This window comes from Oryza glaberrima, chromosome 1 (genome assembly GCF_000147395.1).
Source record: "Oryza glaberrima chromosome 1, OglaRS2, whole genome shotgun sequence".
Classification (NCBI taxonomy): Eukaryota; Viridiplantae; Streptophyta; class Magnoliopsida; order Poales; family Poaceae; genus Oryza; species Oryza glaberrima.
The window spans coordinates 37,414,640-37,437,187 of record NC_068326.1 but is presented as its reverse complement, the minus strand read 5'-3'; the positions used below and the strand labels follow the sequence as shown (position 1 = coordinate 37,437,187).

Here is a 22,548-nt window from a genome sequence, read left to right as displayed (position 1 = left end):
CGTTTTGATGGTTAGTTTGCTGTGAGTGCACTTGATTAATTTAGCGTCATATCGATCAAAGCTACTATAAAATATTTCTTAGCATATTTTATTCGGTTTTAAAAGTGAAGTTAAAAAAATTAACCGGTTTTACAGTTCAGCCAAAAACGAGCTTTACCCATTGTTTTAAAGTTATATATAAACAACATTATTGTTTTCTAATTATCATTAGTGTTAGAATTAATATAAATCAAATTATCCACCTTTCTCCATAAGTTTAAGCTTTTACGTTGAATTGATATGTGCAACTCAACTAAATACGGAGGCAATTCTATCAAGGATGTGAAGAAGCGACTAGAATAAACTAAAAGTGAGTATAATAAGGTGATATAAGTGGGTTATATATATAAGCTACAACATTATATTTGTACTTATGTGAAAGAGAAAAGAAAAACGGGCTACTACATTTTGTAGTCAGTTGCAGCACGTGCTCCAATAAACTATGTGACAGAGATAAGTAGATTATGTATTAATTATACAATATACATCTATAACTAAATAATGTATGGTGAGCCATAAGGTTGGCTATAAATGTTGTTTCAATTTTTGGAGCCGGTTATTGGCTATATTATTAAACTTGCTCTAGTAGCACATACTCCCTCCGTTTCAAAAAAATGCAAACCCTGGGTTTCCGTGTCCAACTTTGACTGTCCGTCTTATATGAAATTTTTTTATAATTCGTATTTTCATTGTTGTTAGATGATAAAATATGATTAATATTTTATACGTGACTTGTCTTTTTAATTTTTTTTCATATTTTTTTCAAATAAGACGGACGGTCAAACGTTGGGCACGGAAATCAGGGTTTGTCTTTTTTTGGGACGGAGGGAGTACACACAACTCAAAACAATTTATCAGGTTCTTTTACAGCTTTACCGATCATCTTCAAATATTGAAATTACTGCTAATTAATTGCACATGCATCATGGAAAACATGAAGAGCGAAGAACACGTGCGCGTGTACCAATATTGAATAACTGATCGGACCGATATGTGTACGAGACCGTACACTATCAGAGACCAACATCGATTGATCGATCTAGAAATGAGAATTCCATTATTGACGCTGATCAAACCAAATTAATTACTCCCTCCTTTCTTAAATATTTGACACCGTTAACTTTTTACACATATTTGACCGTTCATCTTATTCAAAAACTTTTGTGAAATATACAAAACTATACGTATACATATAAGTATATTTAACAATCAATCAAATGATAGGAAAATAATTAATAATTACTTAATTTTTTAATAAGATTAAACGGTTAAACATATTTAAAAAAGTCAACGGCGTTAAATATTTAGAAACGGAAGTAGTTAGACTAGCTAGAGAGGCGATCGACATGAAATTAGTTAAAGCTAGCTATAGGGAGCAAGAACACGTACGTACACCGAAACCGTTAGCAGCGCTAATGACGGTCCAACCCTGGTAAGTCCAGTCCAATACGAGCAGCTGATTTTGCCCATGCTGCACCTGCATCCATGGCAGCATGGCCCCTGCACGCTCATCGACGACGACGACGACGACTCCATCGATGGCTAGCTCCGACGATATATCCATCCATTCAACAATCTCCGGCCTATAAGTACACCATCCCGCCGGCCGGCCGGTGACTCGATCACCATCAACACAAGCTATATCTCGATCGATCGCCACCGGCCGGCCACCGCGCGCCGCCGCATCCACACCGTACGTCGAGACTAGCCGGCCGGCGAGGGATCAGCGGCGGCGGCGGCGGATCGATCGACGGCGATGGTGAGGGTGCCGTTCGTGACCGCGGTCACCACGCTGTTCAGCTACGGCGTCATCTTCGGCTTCGGCCACCTCCGCGATTGGTTCCGCGCCCTCCTCCGCTCCCTCTTCTCCGGCCACTCGCCGGCGGCAGCCGGTGCCAACCTCAAGGTTACTACGCGTGTACCCCCCCTCCCTTTCATATTATATAAGTCGTTTAATTTTTTTTCTATATTATCAAAATATATTCAATGTTAAATTTAATAAAACTTATTTGGTATTATAAATATTGCTAACTTTTTTATAAACTTAATTAGTAAAAAAAAACTTTAATAAAAAAAAGTTAAACGGCTTATAATATAAAACGGATCGAGAGAGTAGCTCATCATCATCATCATCATTACTACTACTACATAGGTTGTCATGCTAAATGTATAGACTCGATCAATCTATATGTATGTAGGGTTACGCGCCAATTTGCGGAGGACAGGAGGATTTCTATTACCGACGATTCGTTCGTCGCGTTCAGGTAAGCTATAGTAACCTACATTTCCTATATTTCTAAAGATGATTAATAAAACCCTATATTTCTGAAGAGGATTAATAAAAGTGTACATGTGCACACAGATATATTAATTTAAACTTTAAATTTTAATTTGATGTTTTTACTCTTTTTTTCTTTTTAAGTCGGTAAAAACAAACATATATAAAAATTTTACATATGAATTAGTTTTTAATCAGTAACAAGTACTCCCTCCGTTTCGAAATGTTTGACACCGTTGACTTTTTTTAGCACATGTTTGACCGTTCTTCTTATTCAAAAACTTTTGTAAAACATGTAAAATTATATGCCCACATAAAAATATATTTAGCGATGAATCAAATGATAGGAAAAGATGTAATAATTATTTAAAACTTTTGAATAAGACAAACGGTCAAACATGTGCTAAAAAGTTAACGGTGTCAAACATTTTGAAACGGAGGGAGTTTTACGGATTATAATTAGCTATTTAGACTTTTAAATTATTAGATGTTTTATTGAGATTTGTGTTTTAATTGGCTTATGTTTATCAACTATATATATGTTGTCACATGCAGGACTGCTTTTGGCGACCAATAGCCAGCAAGCCGGACGCATGGTTCGATGTGGTTGAGCGCTACTCAAATGACAGCAACAAGACACTCCAGTACGTATTATACTCCTCTCTCGTATAAAAAATCACTTTTGCTACAAATCTAAAGTTGTTTTTTATAAGACAAAGAGATATGTCTTTGTCACACTATATATATTTTATACCTAATTGTTAAAAACTATATGATTTATGTTAACTCGATATTTCATTTTATTTTTAACTCTAAAACTTATTGGTTATATGCATGTCGGCAGAGGACATAGATGTAAACCATTTTTATCATTTTAAGAAAATTCTGCACCTAATAAGCATAAGCAAATGCTGCGGATATATATCTTAATTATATTAGAGGATGCATGCTAGAAATTAATCTGACCCAATGCTTCTCTGATATATGCAGCCGTACCACAAAAACATCCAGGTGCCTTAACTTAGGTTCCTACAATTACCTTGGCTTTGCTGCGGCAGATGAATACTGCACTCCTCGTGTTATTGAGTCACTAAAGAAATACTCTGCTAGTACTTGCAGTGTCCGAGTCGATGGAGGTATGTCTAATGTCTCTACTTTGTTGCCATTGATGTCCAAGTAGCATGTAAATATGGTCCATGGAAGGAGTTGAGGATTTTTCTCATCACTCTCTACCTTTTTTTAGTGCCAACAACGCAATTGGTTATGTTTTGTCAATGGCGACCAGAGATGTACTCCTGTATTTAAAATATATGGCACTATAAATTTTATTTGATCAAATTACTAAAATTTTGATCACTCTCGAAATCTTGAAATATTTGGTTTCAAAACATAAAAAATAATATGGAGATTTTTTTTACAATATTATAATTTTCCTAGATATTATCGTTACGTACTAATAGAAAAATAGCGACCATAGTTACGCACCAAAGATCAAAAGAAGGTAACAACGCTATAAATTTAAATCGTAATTATTGTAAAAACAAGAGCTTACTGCAGCTAATTTATTTCAATGATGTTAGGCAACACTAAGCTGCATGTGGAACTTGAAGAACTGGTTGCAAGATTTGTTGGCAAGCCTGCAGCTATTCTCTTCGGCATGGGTTATGTGACGAACTCTGCGATCATTCCTGCCTTGATTGGGAAGGTCAGTGGCAGAGAAACTGCCATGTTTTCTTAATTCCTGTTCTTTCTGTACATTATGGAGCTAATGTATTATTGATTTCAGGGAGGCCTCATAATCAGTGATTCACTGAACCATAATTCTATAGTGAATGGAGCAAGGGGTTCAGGAGCTAGTGTTCAAGTTTTCCAACATAACAGTAAGCGAGCTCACTGATAATTGCTAATTACTCCCCTGTTTTTAAACATACGGCATTGTTAATTTTTAAACATGATGCCTGACTATTTATCTAATTATAAAAATGTCTGAGTATCATTTATTTTGTATCATTAAAGGTACTTTCACTTGCACTAAACTTTTAAATAAGATGAGTATGTTTGCAACTTTGCAAATGGCGTGTGCCGAACAATATGGATCACAGAACTTAATTCTTCCCTTCAATTTCTTGTAGATCCTGCACACTTGGAAGAGGTATTGAGAGAGCAGATTGCAGGAGGCCAGCCTCGCACACACCGGCGATGGAAGAAGATTATTGTGATTGTTGAGGGAATATATAGCATGGAAGGGGAGCTATGCAAACTCCCTGAGATTGTAGCTGTCTGCAAGAAATATAAGGTTCAAGAATTTCTTACACTGACTTCTTGTATATGTTCTTTCTTCAGATCATTAGGCATGTAAATCTTTTTTTAATCAAAAGCTTGTAAATCTGTTTACTGTCATATACATTACTTCAACTTTTATCAGCTATTAAAATCGATAAATATTTACTGAGTTTTGACTATTGTACTTAAATTTCTGGACAGGCTTACACATATTTAGATGAGGCACACAGCATTGGGGCTGTTGGTAAGACAGGGAGAGGTGTTTGTGAATTACTTGGAGTGGACCCAGCGGATGTTGATATTATGATGGGAACATTTACTAAATCATTTGGATCTTGTGGAGGTTACATTGCAGCATCAAAAGTATGAAGCATATTAACTTACTATTTAGATGAACAACTTTAGTCTGTAGATTTTAAATCTGACCCATGGATTACTCTATGTTTATCAGGAGATTATTGATCATCTGAAGCACATATGCCCTGCCCATATCTATGCAACATCCATGTCACCTCCCGCTGTCCAGCAGGTCATCTCTGCAATAGAAGTAATCCTTGGTGAAGATGGATCTGACAGAGGTATACCAGAATTTGTTGATTTCTTATTTCTTCTCACTCTCTTTTTGATTTAGATTATTGAGAGAATTATTGCCATGGATTATCTAATTGACTATAGGGACAAATTATAAATACTTTGAGAAATTAACTTAACAAATACTACTTCCGTTTTAGGTTATACGACGTTTTGACTTTGGTAAAAGTCAAACTGCTTCAAGTTTGACTAAGTTTGTAGAAAAAAATAATAACGTTTTCAACCCAAAACAAATTTATTATGAAAATATATTCAATTATTTATTTAATGAAACTAATTTGGTATTATAAATATTACTATATTTATCTATAAACTTAGTTAAACTTGAAGTAGCTTGATTTTGACCAAAGTCAAAACGTCTTATAACCTGAAACGGATGGAGAAGCTTAAAACAAGTGGGCTAAGTGGTGCAGTAGAAGTTTTTGAGACAACATATTTTTTAAAGCACAGAACAAATCATCCGTTTCAATGTTCCTAATACTTTAGATAATGAGGAGATTCCTAATGTAATTATTGTTATAAACAGGAGCCAAGAAGCTTGCTCAGATTCGGGAGAACAGCAATTTCTTCCGTTCAGAACTTGAGAAAATGGGTTTTGAAGTTCTTGGAGACAACGACTCGCCTGTCATGCCTATCATGCTTTACAATCCTGCTAAAATGCCTGCATTCTCAAGAGAGTGCCTAAGGCAAAAGGTTAGTTTTATTTTCTTCAATAACTAATAATTCATTGTTTTAGTTTTGAATTCGGTAACACACCCAAAATCTCTTCTATTAATTGCAATTTTTTTTTCTGATTGACCAATGTGACAACATATTTTCATTATTCTAGGTTGCCATTGTTACTGTTTCATTTCCGGCAACGCCACTGCTACTTGCCAGAGCTAGGATATGCATATCAGCTTCCCACTCTAGGGAAGATCTTATTAAAGGATTGGAGGTAAATTCGTCAATTTTACTGGTGTTATGGCTTGTTGTGACAAGTTTGATTTAGTTGCAAATTAACCACATGCAGTTGCTAATTTTCATGTTAATTTGGTTAGGTTATCAGCAAAGTTGGTGACCTCGTGGGAATCAAATATTTACCAGTGGAGCATGAAAAGACTACATCTGCTGAGAAACTGAAGAAGATTCAGTGAACACTGACTGATAACTGGAACTCTACAAGCAATATATATACTGGGCCATCTACCCTTTTATTCTTTCCTTTGTTTCTGAATTGGTTTAGATCATTACTTGTATTCAGAGGAAGCGAAATTTTCACTGTTATAACGTATTCTGAATATTGTGAGTAAATCTCTGAAATCATGTAGAGATATTCTCTGTTTTGATTTCAACTTCCTTTCAAGATGCAGTATCAGTTGAATTGGTCCTATGTGAAGCAAGCTTAATTATTGTTGTGACGGTCTAATTTCTGCGAACAAATGATGAACTGACTGTTATGACATGCAAAAGCTGAAAATTAAATTATGTTAAAATCTCTGAAGTGCTTGATCTGATGGCATATATGTTATGTTTACTGCAAAATCATACACTATAAACTCTCCATGAACTTGCAAATATGCCATTTCAAAGAGGCAGAGCCTGATTGGGAAGAGTGGAAACTCTGGTCTCTCTTAAGTAATTAAATTATAAGTAAAACAAAGCAACACGGCAATAGTTCTGTACTTGATTTTTAGGAAGCAATTACAAAAGGAGAGAAGCTTTATGCATGTAAAATTAACTGTAGTATCAAATTTAAAAACGTACGATTTGAGATCTCACAAATAATGTCTGTGGGCTAGAATACAGCTGACAATTCCTCGGACACTACGAACTATATATAGCTTAGGTGAGAAAAATTCAAGCCATGCGTGCACCGGATTTGTGTACGGATTTTAACTGAGTTGTTATATGTGTGGATATCTTGACCTGACCAGTGAATTCATCGTCCATCCAACGGCCTCTGACTAGGTGTCACTTGAAATTTAGGTGAAAAATACCGGCAAAAAGTCAGGTGATACATCTGAACTGAAAGCATCCTGAGAGTAGTTGAAGACTCTTTCAAGTTTCAACTCTCGTACGTCTAGCATGACAATCGGTTAATGTCAATCCTTTAGTTTCGTCCTTTTTGTCAATACTTCTTTTCCGATTGATTATATTACAACTTAATAAGCAGTTTTTATTGTGCTTTTTTGCAGCACGGAGTGTCTCCAGATTCTACTTTGCTATGAATGTTAATCATGAAAGTATTTTTCAAGACAAATTTACAAATAGATCAGACTAAAAATAAGGTTGTGGGCATGAAACCGTCAGAAATTATTTTTCTGTCGGTCCACCACATAAAAAATGTAAACTGAAAAACATTGGCACTCAAAGCTTCCAATGTTTGAAAAATACATGTATGCATCAAATGGTTACAATTTGTTTTAAAAAGTAACAAGATAGAATAATGTGCAATACATCACTTCACAAACATATAAATTCAAATTCGACTTATACAAATTGTAGCAAAAATAACAAATTTGACTGCAAATATTCATTTACTAAATTTGTTATTTTTTTGTTGCAACTTATAGAAGTCAAATTTAAACTTGCATGTTTGTGAGGTGATATATTACTCCTACATATTAGTCTATCTTATCAATTTTATTAAAGTTTTTTCATAACTATTTACTTAACATGCAATAGAGATAAGTGGACATCCACCTAGGTGACTAAAAGAGTTTTCCCTACAATAATCCTTGTAGCCTTAGGCTATGTTCGTGAGGAGGGGTTCCGGGGTTGGAAACCCCTTCTCTCCGGCACACAAAACTATATATGCATTAACACATGATTAATTAATTATTAGCTTTTTTAAGAAAATGGATTAATATAATTTTTAAATCATTTTTTGTATAAGTTTTTTTTGTAAAATAGACATCCATGTTTAGTAGTTTGAAAAACATGCGCAAAAAAAAATGAAGGAGATGAGTTGGGAAACTGGACAAAGAACTTAGCCTTAGTAGTACGTTTCATGAAAAAACGACTATGGCCCTGTTTAGATCCCACCTTAAAATTTTTCATCCTGTACGTCACATCGAACGTTTAAACACTTATATGAAGTATTAAATATAGGGTAAAAAATAACCAGATTGCGACTAATTTGCGAGATGAATCTTTTAAGCTTAATTGCTTCATGATTTGACAATGTGGTGCTACAGTAAACATTTGCTAACGATGGATTAATTATGATTAATAAATTCGTCTCACGGTGTACTGACGGTTTCTGTAATTAGTTTTTTATTAATTAGTGCCCAAACACTCTATACGATATTCTGTATAACCCGATCGATATGACACGTTAAAACTTTACACCCTGAATCTAAACAGCCCCTATGTAGGATTCTAATCTAGGGGCAAAGGCTTGACAAATCGGCGGCTGGCAGTAGTGTGTACACGTGGAAATAACAAAGACAAACCGCTATACTCGTGTATGCAGGCAACAACACCAAGAATGAAGAACACGTGTGTCTGCGTACATGTGCCATCTTTGACGCCTGCCTGTCGCGACCAATATTTATATTCATTCTGAAGTTGACAAGTACGCGCTACGTACGGTCTCAACGTTCACCGCCAAGCTATGATTTTGGTTTGTGACATGCACGATGCATGTAGAATTGAATTAAATTAATTACTGTGAGGACAAATAAGTATTTAAGTATATGTTTAGGACAAACAAACTTTAGAATTTTGAAAAATTCCAAATGCTTGTTTTTTTAAGAAAAAGATTGTTGTCATGTGTTGAAATATTATCATATATTAATATTATAAACTTATTAAATCCTACAATCTTATTTTAATTAAATCAAATCTTGTCTTAAACTTCTCCCTTTTTTAAATATATGTTGTTGTTGATTTTTTTACAAACGTTTAATCATTTGTCTTATTCAAAATTTTTATGCAAATATAAAATAAATTAGATCATGCTTAAAGAACATTTAAAGATAATTTAAGTCACAACAAAATAAATGATAATTATGTAAATTGTTTGAATGACACGAATAGTTAAACATTTATTAAAAAAACAATAACATCGGAGTATATTGAAAAACGGAGAGAGTATTAGACATGTGACTCGTGAATTAAAGGGAAGAAGAGGACGTACGGAAGAGCATACTGTACGGCCGGCGCGAAAACCGTTAGCGCTAACGCCGATCGAATCCATCGACCATACGACAGTCTTTGTTCCATCTGATGATGAGTAATCCAGTTTGTACCAAGTCCAGTCCAATGAACTCCAATACTAGGTAAAAATCGCCATGCATGCATGGCATGTACAGTTTCGATCCAAGCACACACAGCACGTACGACGTCGTCGTCCTTGCTTGCTCTCAGCTCGATCGATCGGTTGCTACAAATACCAGCCTCTCGCCGGCCGGCCAGAGCATCATCTCACCATCCATCGATCACACATCAGCTAGCTCGATCACAAACACCGACGCTTCCGCCGCATTCCGGCCACCGGAGTCGAGGAAGAAGAGAGAGAGAGGTAGCTGATCGAGCTAAGCAATGGTGATCAAGGTGCCGTACGTGACGGCGGCGACGACGCTGTTCAGCTTCGGCCTCATCTTCGGCTTCGGCCACCTCCGCGACTCCTTCCGCGCCCTTCTCCGCCTCCTCTTCTCCTCCTCCGCCGCCGCCGACTCGCCGGCCGGCTGCAACTCCAAAGTTAATACTCCCTCTATCCCTAAGGCCTATATCTTTTTACACGGTCTTTAATAATATATTTTGATCAGTATTTTATTTTATTCTATAATCCTAAGAAATGTAAAATTAAAATCACATGAAAGTATTTCAAAATCTAAATCTAGTGATATAACATGCATAATACTTAGTATAGATATAGTTAGTATGATTATCAGTTAAAAACTACCGAGTTTAATTTTTCTTAAAAATGGACGCCCTGTAATTTTAGGACGGGTAATATAATTACCTAAATGCCTGCAGGTTAGCTTAATTGATACTCCCTAGTACTAAGTAATTAGCTTCATTAATTTGTCTCTCGCATTATTGATTATCCTACTTATGTGCTGAGCTGATCTTTTTCGTCTCGCATCACAGGGTTACGCGCCGATTTGCGTTGGGAAGGAGGATTTCTACATCCGCCGCTTCTTCCGCCGCGTCCAGGTGAGCTCACCTTCTTCTCTCTTTCTGTCCAACCATGCAATTTTTTTTCTAATATTAATGCGCAAGAGCCTTACATGTCAATATGTTATATTAGAAAAAAAAAGAAAATTTTATACAATCGTACCATGCTGTAACGGTTAGAAGAGGCATACACAAAGAAAAAAAACCCGTAAATATTAAAAAATGACCTAATATCAAATAAATAAAAAAGGTAAAACGCTTTAAATCCAGACTAGCTAGCCCACTACCTTATAAAACTAGCCAGAAAATCACTAGAAGTTTCTCATATACACAAAGAGAAAATGACATCAACAGCTAGCAGATAGGCATGACTGCATGAGCCCTGAGCTCCCACCATTCACTCATCCATGCGTATAATTAGTAGAACTAATGTGCTATATGTATTAATCAATTAATTACTTACTTAGTTTACTTCCTGTGTTTAAAGTTGCTTTTATTTTTGCTCGGCCCTAAGTTAAACGTATATACTAGCATCTTTGATTATTAGTTTATAGAGAAACCGTATAACTTAAAAACATGTTAATGATATATTATGAAGATATAATTAAAAAAACATAAATGTTATGGTGTTAAATTATATAAATATTTAGGAATTAATAGTTTGATTTACAATAAAGTTAAAACGATAAATAATTTGAAACGAATTATGTACTTACTAACATGCATGGTGAATTATTAATCTCTTTAATTCTCGATCTGTTCTTGTGTTTTTCTGAACGAATTACTGTTCTCGCTGCAGGACTGTTTCGGGCGACCGATAGCCAGCAAGCCTGATGCGTGGTTCGATGTGGTTGAGCGCTACTCGACTGACAGCAACAAGACACTGCAGTATGAATACATTTCTTCTCCTGAATCCCGATTTCATATCTGATTAGCATGCATGATATCCTGATCCAACAATTAACGCTGCACCTCTGAATAACTCTGAATTTCTGATCGATGCAAATGTATATGTCTACATATATATGCAGCCGCACCACGAAAACATCCAAGTGCCTGAACCTGGCATCCTTCAACTACCTAGGTTTCGCTGCTGCTGATGAGTACTGCACACCTCGTGTCATCGAGTCTCTGAAGAAATACTCTGCTAGTACCTGCAGTTCCCGAGTCGATGGAGGTACATTTATATAGCACTTAATTGGTATAGTTTAACTCTGATTAATGATCTAAGTATACTGCTAGCTAGAATTAAGCTTTCGTTTATGTTTATGATCTCAAGGCAACACTCAGCTGCACATAGAACTCGAAGAGCTGGTTGCAAGATTCGTCAGGAAGCCTTCGGCTATTCTGCTTGCCATGGGTTATGCCACCAACTCTGCCATCATTCCTGCCTTGATTGGGAAGGTAATTAGTTTTGTTGTAAATATTTTTTTTTCTAGATAAAGATTTTGTTGTAAATATATATGGAGTCTGTATTTGTTTATTTCTGTTTTTTGTTTCATGCATCCTGGAGCTGATTAATGTACTGTAATTATTTCAGGGTGGACTGATAATCAGTGATTCACTGAACCATAACTCTATAGTCAGTGGAGCTAGAGCTTCAGGAGCTACGATTCGGGTGTTCGAACACAACAGTAAGCTCACAAACAACTGTCAATTGCATTTGCAAGTAATTAGTTATTAGCTGAACAATTCATCTCACCAAATTTCATTAATTTCTTTTGCAGATCCTGCTCACCTGGAAAAACTACTGAGAGAGCAGATTTCAGGTGGACAGCCTAGAACACACAGGGCATGGAAGAAGATCCTGGTGATTGTTGAGGGGATATATAGCATGGAAGGGGAGCTATGCAAACTCCCTGAGATCATATCTGTCTGCAAGAAGTACAAGGTTAATTGGAGAAATTAATTCCACTTACTACTAAATTTCTGAATTCTTCTTATGTTTCTTAGTTTCATTCTGAACCATACTAGTAAGAAAAGAACAGTAGTACCATCTTTCAGAAAAAGAGAAAAGGGGAAACTTTTGAGGCATTATAATGCTCTTTGCGGGTAGAAGAACAATCTAGACCATTTTTTTCTAATCCAATGAATCATATTTATTTATACTACAACGTCAACTACTGGTAGTAGATTTTTTTTTGTACCGGTAGTAGAGCTCATAAATCAAAATCTAAGATCATTTCTATCGACGATAAATACTAAAGAGCATCGTGAAGGTACCCAAAACTTTTACGGTGGTCTCAACTGTTAGTATTTTACTGCCATTATAGTACTACCGATAGATATCAACAAAAGAAAAAAAGAACTCTTCTTCGGGGTATGTTATTACTGGATATTTTTTTTCTGAAACTTTTAAGAGTTGTTCAAACTGGTAGGGATGTACTATATGGTATTGACTAGTAAAACATATGAATAGGTTTACACATACATGGACGAGGCACACAGTATTGGAGCTGTTGGGAAAACAGGAAGAGGTGTGTGTGAGCTACTAGGAGTGGATCCGGCTGATGTTGACATCATGATGGGCACACTCTCAAAGTCATTTGGATCGAGTGGAGGTTACATTGCAGCATCAAAAGTATGAATTAATTAAGCAGATTCACTTACCAGTTCTTGTCCGAGAAGACAAAAGAGTTGATAATAAAACTGATCCTTGGATTATTTTTTCATGTTTACCAGGAGATTATTCAGCATCTCAAGCTTACATGTCCTTCACATATCTATGGCACATCCATGTCACCTCCTGCAGTCCAGCAGGTCATCTCTGCAATGAAGGTTATTCTTGGGGAGGATGGAACTGACAGAGGTATATATCTGCTTCCAAAATTTGAACAAATTGACTCATAATTTCTCCTGTTTTGAGGAAATTCATGATGCAATGTTGTTGTAAACAGGGGCCAAGAAGATTGCTCAGATTAGAGATAACAGCAATTTCTTCCGTTCAGAGCTTCAGAAAATGGGCTTTGAGGTTCTTGGAGATAATGACTCACCTGTCATGCCTTTCATGGTCTACAATCCTGCTAAAATGCCTGCATTCTCAAGAGAGTGCCTGAAGCAAAATGTGAGTTTTTTTCAAGTGCACCACAAATCTATTAAAAACCTGATAAAACAATCTTGTCCGTTTAGTAAATCTCTAATGCAAATTTGTCTCAAAATAGTCCAAAGTTTTGTACTATTTGAGTTACACCCTGTAACTCTTTTTTGTGTTATTAAAAAAAAGTTTTGCAGTTTTAACTAATGTGGCATGTTCCATACTTTTAGGTTGCTGTTGTTCCGGTTGGATTTCCTGCTACACCACTACTTCTTGGCAGAATTAGGATATGCATTTCTGCTTCTCACTCAAGGGAAGATCTTATCAAAGGATTGGAGGTAAAGCACACAATTAACTGAATCTATGGAACTAACTGAATTCATTTTTGGTTTGTGCCGTTCATTCATATCTGAGTATGCATTACTTTCCATGAATATTTTTCAGGTTATCAGCAACGTTGGTGATCTTGTTGGAATCAAGTACTTACCAGTTGAGCAAGAGGAGACTACATCTGTTGAGAAACCAAAGAAGCTTTAGTGAACAATCTGCGTCTCTTGTGCTAGATCAAGCTCAATTCTTTCTGTTACACACCGATATACATTTTAGAACTTCCCCCTGTTACCACTCCTAAGTCTGAGAATAAGTATGTCTGAAATCGTGTAAGTTCCCTTCCAAAATGTAATAATGGTTGCGTTTATCATGTGTAAAAAATAACATCTTTACTCATACCTGATGAGTTCAGTTTCTGTGACCAACTGATATACTGAGCGTCAGTAACATGCAAAAGCAGATGACTGAATCTGAAATCTCTCACCCTATCCTATGTATGGTTAATAGTTCTTCTGAAATCTCTCAGTAACCTATGTATGTGTGGTTAATATCTGACTTTTCAAAAAAAAAAGGAAAAGAAAAAGAAAACTGACTAACTGATATCAACAGAGTCCCATCAGGTGCAGCTATGCATTGCAGCATGATTTTTACTGTAAGGACAAGATAGCTAGTGTGGAACTTTTTTGGCAGAATCTTTTTCAAAAAAAAAAAAAAGATTGTAGTAACTTTTTTGGCAGATAAAAGGAAGTTGGCCTTTTCTAATTGGGCCTTGGGCCCTAGCATAATTATGCATGTGAACAATGGGCCTGTCAGGTGAGGGCTGAGTGGGCACACCAGGCAGTGAAGTGTTACTGTCACTGCATGATAGCATCAGAGGTCAGGAAAGATACTGTAGAACTTCATGGCATGCTGCTGCATAAGGATTGCATGCACACAAGCAGCTAGCAGCATTGAGGTTGTTCATTCAATTGAAGCAGAACAACACTGCCTTTCTGGTTTAATGTGCCCGGTTTTGTCCTGTTATGTTTTGGTTGTTAGTAACATCAGAAGGAACAGAAGAGCAAAGGAGATAGATATGGTTTGAGTGAGTGAATGAGTGAGGCTGTGACACTGAGGCTGTAGCATGTCTAGGGCCTAGAGCACTAAGAACAGCAGGAGAGAGCTTGGTCATGCCTGCCATGATGCCAATGCCCGGTGAAATGTACTGCTCCTGATTTGCTTGCTTTGCATTGCATTTGCATGGCACAAAAGGGCTCTCTCTTTGCATGCATATCTCCCTTTGCATTGCCTGGTCAAACAGCAGCTAGCTAGCCTGCAGAGAGAGGTGCAAGAACACAATATGCAGGTGGATATTTGCACTTTGTCTCTTGACAGACAGGGATGAGAGATATCACACACACACACACACCCCTGTGAGATGTTGTGTGGTTCTTTTTATAAAGCTTGTGCTGGATTCTCTTCTCTCTTGTTGGGTGCCTCAGGGATTCAGGCTACATGCTGTACTACTACTATTATGGCAATGAAAAACTAAATTTTTTGAGGCGCATAAAAAAACAGTAAGAGGAATAATGGAGTAGGAGATAGAAAAACAGCAGTAGTACATATACATAGCTACTAGGTGCAGAAAGAAAGAAACAACATCCATGCATCCACAGCAGCTGCTGCTGCTGCAAATCCTTTGGCATGGAGCAAAACTGTAAGAGTGATGGAATCTTGAACAGTCTGAATTTGGAAGTTTGACATGATGGGTTAGATACTAACATCTGAAGTCTGAACTCTCAACTACAGGTAATACATGACTCCTGTATCTCCTGATCACTTGCATTTCCAAATTAAACTTCTTATTATCTGCTTCTTCTATGATACTAATACAAGAGAATATTTACATGTGCTAACTATGCTAGATTAAGGTTAATTAATAGTCACTGTGTCCCGGTCTGCAAGACAGGAAATAAAGCTGGATTGAAACAGGGGTTACATAGTACTAGCAGCAGCAGTTTACAGAGTTAAATCAATGAGCTTCTTCTTCTGTTCACATACGTGTGAGTGCAATAAGCCTTTTTACATGCATGCTTAGGTTTATTGGTGATCTTTTCATAGACGTGCATGCATACTAGTACCTGTGTAGTAGCTAGCATAGATCTCATGAGTGGTAGTGATAACATCTCTAGCCCTTAGGCCATCAAAGAAGGATACAAAAACAGTAAAAAGAGACAGGACATGAACAGCAAGATACTCCTAAGCCTGAAACCTGAAGGCTGCTTCTGCAATTATAAGCTTGTGAAGCAGCAAGCAGGCAGCACTGCAGCAGTGAGCACTACTCCTCCTACTACAAATTAAAAAGAAAAAAAAAACTTTTTTTTTCAGAGACAGCTAGAGACAAGAGAAAGTGTCACTACAAGGTGAAGGAGACACTGAAACACAGAGGACCCTTGGTGGTTTTGAGCAGCTGGGTTCTTCACAAAGATTCAGAGATGTGTCTTTCCATGGCATGAGTGCATGCATGGCTGCAGATGCAGAGGCAGAGGCTTGCAGCAATGCAAAGAAAGATTGCAGTCATGCAGCAGTCTTGTGCTGCAAGTGCTTTGCATGCATGCATGCATGCATTTGCATGTGTGATACTCCACTATATAAATGTGCATGGTCCACAAGATCTTCCTTGACATATCACAACAACTATGATCAAAACTCTGACCTCCTCCCAATCCAAACATCTTGTCATGCACAATCTTTTCTTCCTCCTCCCTCCCCTGCCACATTGTAGATATGAGAGAGAAATCACAAAAGATGCAGAGCTTTAGGTCTCCCTCTCTCTTGTGCTTTATAGGCATGCAGAAATGTGGACATTGTTGCAGGCTGCAGCACAATGGAAAGCCAAATCTAATCTAAAGTAGGAGTAGTATATGTAGTGTATGCAACATTTCTGAATGCCAATATGTACTTGTGTACACATGGCTCCCAATGCTCCAAAGTACTCTTCTGCTCAATGCCATCATGAGGTTGGGGGCTTATTGGTTTACACATTTTTGCAAGGAGATGATCCATATAAAAGGAAATACTAAAATGATATACATACGACCCTGTTGTCCGGCTACCGTGTATGACTCTAGCCACAATGAAAGGCACAGACGGTAAAAGTCTCACTCCGTAATAGAATCTGACATGCGTAGTGATGCCGTAACAGAGTCGGACGCTAGTCGAACGCTGGAGTCGTATGTATAGCAGCGATCAAGGAAATACTAGTACTATATCATGAAAAAAAATGTGTGCATGTATCTTCTGGGATTGATTGATTGATTGATCGATCGACCAGCCACACGCATTGCTTGCTTGATTCCATGAAAACATGCCACTCATTTCATGCCCAGCTTTGCAAATTGGAATGCAGATTTGTTTGTATATATATACACATTGTGCACTGCTATGCCTATTTCATCGTCATCATCATTCTGACGCTAGCAGCAGGAGGAAGGGAGAACAAATGATTTGGATAGTAATCTACATTATGTGTAGATAATTAACATGATGTTTCCTGATCACTGATTACTACTACTAATATTATCATTCAGAGAACAACAAGCAACTGAGAAATTGGGGTACTATACTAAAGGAAAGAGACTTGCTTTGTCTCTGAAATAGATGGCCATTTGCAGGGACGTTTTAACTGCCTCTTAATCGATGTGCTTTCAACATGTGATTGGTGGGTGTCATCTCACTGCATTCTTTCAAAACTCTGAATGTGCCTCTCTTTCCAGTAAACATCACTGCGTTCATCCTCTCTGCTGAACCCATTTCTGTGGTTCAGATGAGTGCAACTTTTTTTTTTGAAACAAAGTTCAGACTGCAACTTATATATGCTAGTACTAGCTATGTAGCTGTTTGTTTAAAGTTTGTACGTTCCACAAATCATGCACTAATTAAGCAGCAGTTTGCACCACAAAGCGAAATTTTTGACACCTGAAATTAATTTTTGTGCTTTCATCAGGTGCTGATTGCTGAAGAATCTGCATTGCTTGATTATGAGATCCTAATCCTGGATGACATTAATGTATCTACGTACTACAGAAGAATTGGAGGACAGTAGTACACAGCATTAAGAAATTAAAACGGTTTGGGATTAAATTTATTGGAGGTTGACTATATCACAACTGCTTAAAAGAACACACATACTTGATTTTAGAAAATCCAGCATACAGCTTTGCTTGCAAAATGTAGTTTATAGAGGAGCATATATATTAGCATGTATATAAACTATCTTGCTCATTACTTAGGAATTAGTGACTAGCACGTACTTGGTAATAAAAATTTGTGTTTGATATGCATCTGTAAGTACGTGCTAGCTAGCTAGCTATATGGTTGAACGCGCAATTAATCCCCACTAATATTTCAAGATCATTGATTGATACTCTTTTGTAGCCTTGCATATTAGTATAGATTAGATTAGCAAAGTTATTATACTCTTTTGTAGCCGTAGCTTTAATACTAGCAAAGTTATAGTTCAAACTAGATTAAATTAACAATAAATGCTTGACGGGAGATGATCAAGTAGTCGACTTAATTAAATAGCTAGAGAAAACCTAAAATATAATAATCAAAAGTTACATGATTCCTGAGCATGCATATGCCTAGCACAGATCGATAACTTTATATATGTAGTAACTAGAGATTCTAAGAAATTTATTAAGGGATTTGACAAAATATTCAGGTCAACTCATATTGCTTAGTTGGAGAAATTAATGAGTTGGTGATTGTTGTGTTGGGTGCCCCAATTATCTTAGTTTACCATCACATGCATGTTCTTGGGTGCCCCAATTATCTTAGTTTACCATCACATGCATGTTCTTTAATTAAGATCTGATCAAGTTGATCTCGCAATAAGAGCAACACATAATTTAATTTCATTATTAATTAATGTTGTGATGAAGTGGCTTGTACAGCTTTGAGTATTTAGAACAAACTAAAATACCATGCAGCATGCAGAGCCATGAATATACGACGTGTAGGCATTAATGTTGATTGTGGATGATTGCCTAGTTGATATATGAAAATTATGCATTTTTATGTATATTGACCTGACAATAAATTAGTGCAAATGCAAAACACATATATGCGGTTTGTCTCGCCACCATTTCTGCTAATTTGCTGATCATTTTGGTGTTTGTTCTCATCACGTGGTAATTAAATAAATAAATGAACTAATGAGCAGCATTGAGTAGTTTTCTCTCATCATGAACAATTAATATAATCAAGGAGACACTGTATTTTTTTCATGAAACTGAAACTGTATATATATCTGCATGCATGCGTGCATGCGTGCATGCAGTCCTTAATTTAATCCTTCATATATCAACTGAAAATTATACTTAATTTCTTGATTATTTCCCTGCAGTACGTGATGGCCTCACCTGCAATAACTGACAACTACCTCTGAATCGTATGTACGTTGAAGATGCTTATACTAATAAGCTGAACTTCATGCAACTATATAATATTGTTACATGTAAAAAGCTTGGAAGTTAAGCCAGAATTAGTCAAGTTTTTTTTTAAAAAAAAACACCCGTACTGACCATGATGAGATTGATGGAATGAACTATCAAGTTATCAAGGAAAATCATGGAGGTAATGCAACAATATGAGAATTGTTGGTGAGTATATGTTTAGTAGAATGCCGTAGTTAATTTCATGAATAAATTTAATCTAGTTTATTTTATCTGAGAAATAGAATGCATAATACATATGTAGGAGTATATGCATGTGTTATATATATATATATATATATATATATATATATATATATATATATATATATATATCCGATTGTACATTTTTAATTAGTTGCTAGAAGAGTTTGTCTGTAAACCAAATGATCAAAGTAAAAAAATGTCAAATCGATTTGAATAAATCATACATGCTTGCACTTCAGCATTTAATTACTTCATAATTAAATAACTTAATTACTTATGTGTGTAAGAAATTTTCTCATGGTTTAAGATATACAAGAAATCTGATCATGATCATTAGTGATTGATACGTGTTGTCGTTGTCCTTATAATTAATTATCAGGATGTAAACCTTCGTATACTTGTGTAGAAGATACGTACCGGGGAAGATATGGATGGAATAATAAAATAGACACAACTAAATATTTCAACATTATCTAAATGAAAAAATATATTTGGTATATATGTAAATTACCATAACATATATCGATCAGTTGAGATTTTGTGCAGTTTGCAGTTGAATCACTGTCATGTGAACTCTATCTCAATGCCACAACTAAAAATTGCACACATTAGCAGAGATGCCACCTCGATCGACGTTCAGCTGTATGCATGCTTCCCAAAAGGTTGCATTTCTTAGCTACAACTCGAGTTAGGAGCTAGCGTGGCCTGTGATATTTTGATATCATATACTTCCTCCATCCTAAAAAATCTAGTATCAGATGTCATATATCCTATTACTATGAATCTAGATAGACCTCTATCCAGATTCATATTCGGTACTAGGTTGATTTTAATTTTTATAGGACGGAGCTTAGGGAGTATACAATATCTTACATACATGCTACTCCCTCCGTTTCACAGAGACTTCATTTTTCAGTTTTTCAATACAATGTTTGGCTCTTCGTCTTATTTAAAAATTTTCTATGATTACTATTACTATTATTATTATTAGATGATAAAATATGAACAATACTTTATGTGTGACTAATTTTTTTAAAAAAAAATTAAATAAGACGGACCATCAAACGTTGGACACAGAAACGCAAAAGTAAATTTTTTGTAGGACGGATGTAGTAATAAAGATCATAAGTTGATCTGACCTAGCATCAGGAATTTAAGGTTTGGGCGATTAAGGAATCTCTGATAAATGACAATGTATCAGAAACAGGGACATGATAGCGTCTTAACTTAATAGGAGCATAACAACACATATATCTTCCACAGAAAGGTAGGTATACCTGATGCCTCGCTCCTGTGTCACTGTTGAGCTGATTAATTAACTAGTAATTAATTGATTAAGTAAGCTTAACTGAATGTTTACCAATAAAACATACGGAAGAGTAAGCACAAAACAGCTCCAAGGCTGTGTATTATAAAACATATGGAAGAGTAAGGGTTGGGAACCATTACCTCTTAGTTTTAAAAAAACAGAGCGATGAATTAGTACATACTTCCTCCGGTTTTATTTTATTTAACGTTTTGAATAATGACACGGTCTACAAAACATACCTTTGACCTTATTTTTCTATTATAATACATATAATAAATAAATACGTGTTTACTTTTATTATAGTGTTTAATTTTGAAAGACAAATCTATATATATTGTTCTAGTTTCTTTAAACTAAATATTCTTAAAGTTATTGATGGTCAAAGTTATAAAAGTTTGATCTCAATCTTGTCCAAAACGTCAATTATTATAGAATCGGAGGGAATAGTTAATTAAGTATTAGTTAAAAAATTGAAAAATAAGTTATATGAACTTTTAAAACAACTTTGTTATTAAAAGTTTTTGCAAAAAAAATACATTGTTAATCGTTAAATGGGTATAGTAGTGGCAGCACATCCTTCCTGTTCCTTGAAACATCGCCTAGGAGATCACTCGATTGTGTAATCCACCATTCCACCCTTAAAACAGTTGGGCAGCGTTCCTAGATGATGACGGATCTATGTGAGGGAGAGTGGATCCTATATCGCCCTTTTCATCTACAACCTTTCTTTCATCCTAGTGATGTCTAGGAGCCCGTGGGTGTGCCGACTGTCTTAGAGATGACATTGCGTTGTATGTTTGTGTCTTCATTATATTGCTTTTTTGATGGTGTGTTTGCTTGCGTTATCGATATGTGGTGTTGTGTTTCTTTTTTTTTATCCTTCTGATTATAGCCGTTTATACAACTATAGTTTTATTTCTTTCCCAGTTACTATATCAATATAATTAAAACCTCGCATCATTTTCCATTATCTTAAAAAAACCTCGCATGATTTGGAACATGAAAAGAAACAGCCTAGTACATCTCCATACAAAGGTAGGTAGCCTTTGCTCCTGAGTCACTGTTGAGCTGATTAATTAACTAATAATTAATTAAGCCTAGACTTGTTAAATCAAGAATGTAACCCTCTAGTTAGTCATTAATAAAGTTCTCTCTTGACCTTAAAAAAATAATTAATTAAGCTTAACCGAATATGTACGAAGAAAACATGCTTACGGAATAGTCAGCACAAAATAGCTAACCTTTTTGGTGGTTAAAAAGCTTTCCTTTGGACTAAATATAGAATCCTTGAACATGTATCTAAGAATTACTAACTAATTATATATTACTTCTTCTCAGAAAGATCAGTATAACAACACAGGGAGACCTCAGCCTCAGCTGATCACCAGTTGCCATTCTGTCACCTCAACTTAGAACATACTTCACCTTGCTCCTCTCTCTCTCTCTCTCCTTAATTCTTTCTCAAGTCGTTTTCTCTCTCAATGTTGCCTGCTCGTGTAGCCTATAATAATATTGGCTACGTGCGTTTGTTTGCGTAGGTAGTTCTCCTGTCCAGCGTCTGTACTGCACATAGATTCTACCACAAGATCGACAGCAAATGGCAACCAAATTAATGCAATATTATGGCCTGCATGCACTGCACCACCCTTAATCCTTCCATCTCACAAAATCACACATTATACATAATTAATTAATTAATTAAAAACCAAAGATATATATATATATATATATATATATATATATATATATATATAATTCATCACTGATGACAGCTATTCACAATCTTTGCTTATCTCTAATTTAATCACATAATTAGTTTATCTCTCCTCAAGCTGGTGCATCTCTCTCTACAACTAGAAAGTAGCTAGCTAGCTAGTATTAATTTGTATTGCAT

General features: G+C 35.9%; 2 protein-coding genes across 2 annotated transcripts; both read left to right on the top strand.

Moving 5' to 3' along the window:
• Window positions 1-1,715: 1,715 nt before the first annotated feature.
• On the top strand, window positions 1,716-6,569 carry LOC127756866 (long chain base biosynthesis protein 2c). The gene is made up of 12 exons (XM_052282251.1): window positions 1,716-1,945; window positions 2,238-2,303; window positions 2,873-2,961; window positions 3,308-3,453; window positions 3,898-4,022; window positions 4,104-4,197; window positions 4,450-4,613; window positions 4,802-4,963; window positions 5,052-5,178; window positions 5,718-5,884; window positions 6,021-6,128; window positions 6,232-6,569. Exons 1-12 carry the CDS (start codon window positions 1,796-1,798, stop codon window positions 6,325-6,327), a joined length of 1,494 nt encoding a protein of 497 aa, XP_052138211.1. The 5' UTR covers window positions 1,716-1,795; the 3' UTR covers window positions 6,328-6,569.
• A 3,149-nt stretch (window positions 6,570-9,718) lies between these two features.
• LOC127759929 (long chain base biosynthesis protein 2b) lies at window positions 9,719-14,103 on the top strand. Its single transcript, XM_052284141.1, has 12 exons — window positions 9,719-9,877; window positions 10,271-10,336; window positions 11,097-11,185; window positions 11,329-11,474; window positions 11,577-11,701; window positions 11,838-11,931; window positions 12,025-12,188; window positions 12,717-12,878; window positions 12,980-13,106; window positions 13,195-13,361; window positions 13,562-13,669; window positions 13,776-14,103. The coding sequence occupies exons 1-12, from the start codon at window positions 9,719-9,721 to the stop codon at window positions 13,866-13,868; spliced, it is 1,500 nt and encodes a 499-aa protein (XP_052140101.1). The 3' UTR covers window positions 13,869-14,103.
• Window positions 14,104-22,548: the final 8,445 nt, after the last annotated feature.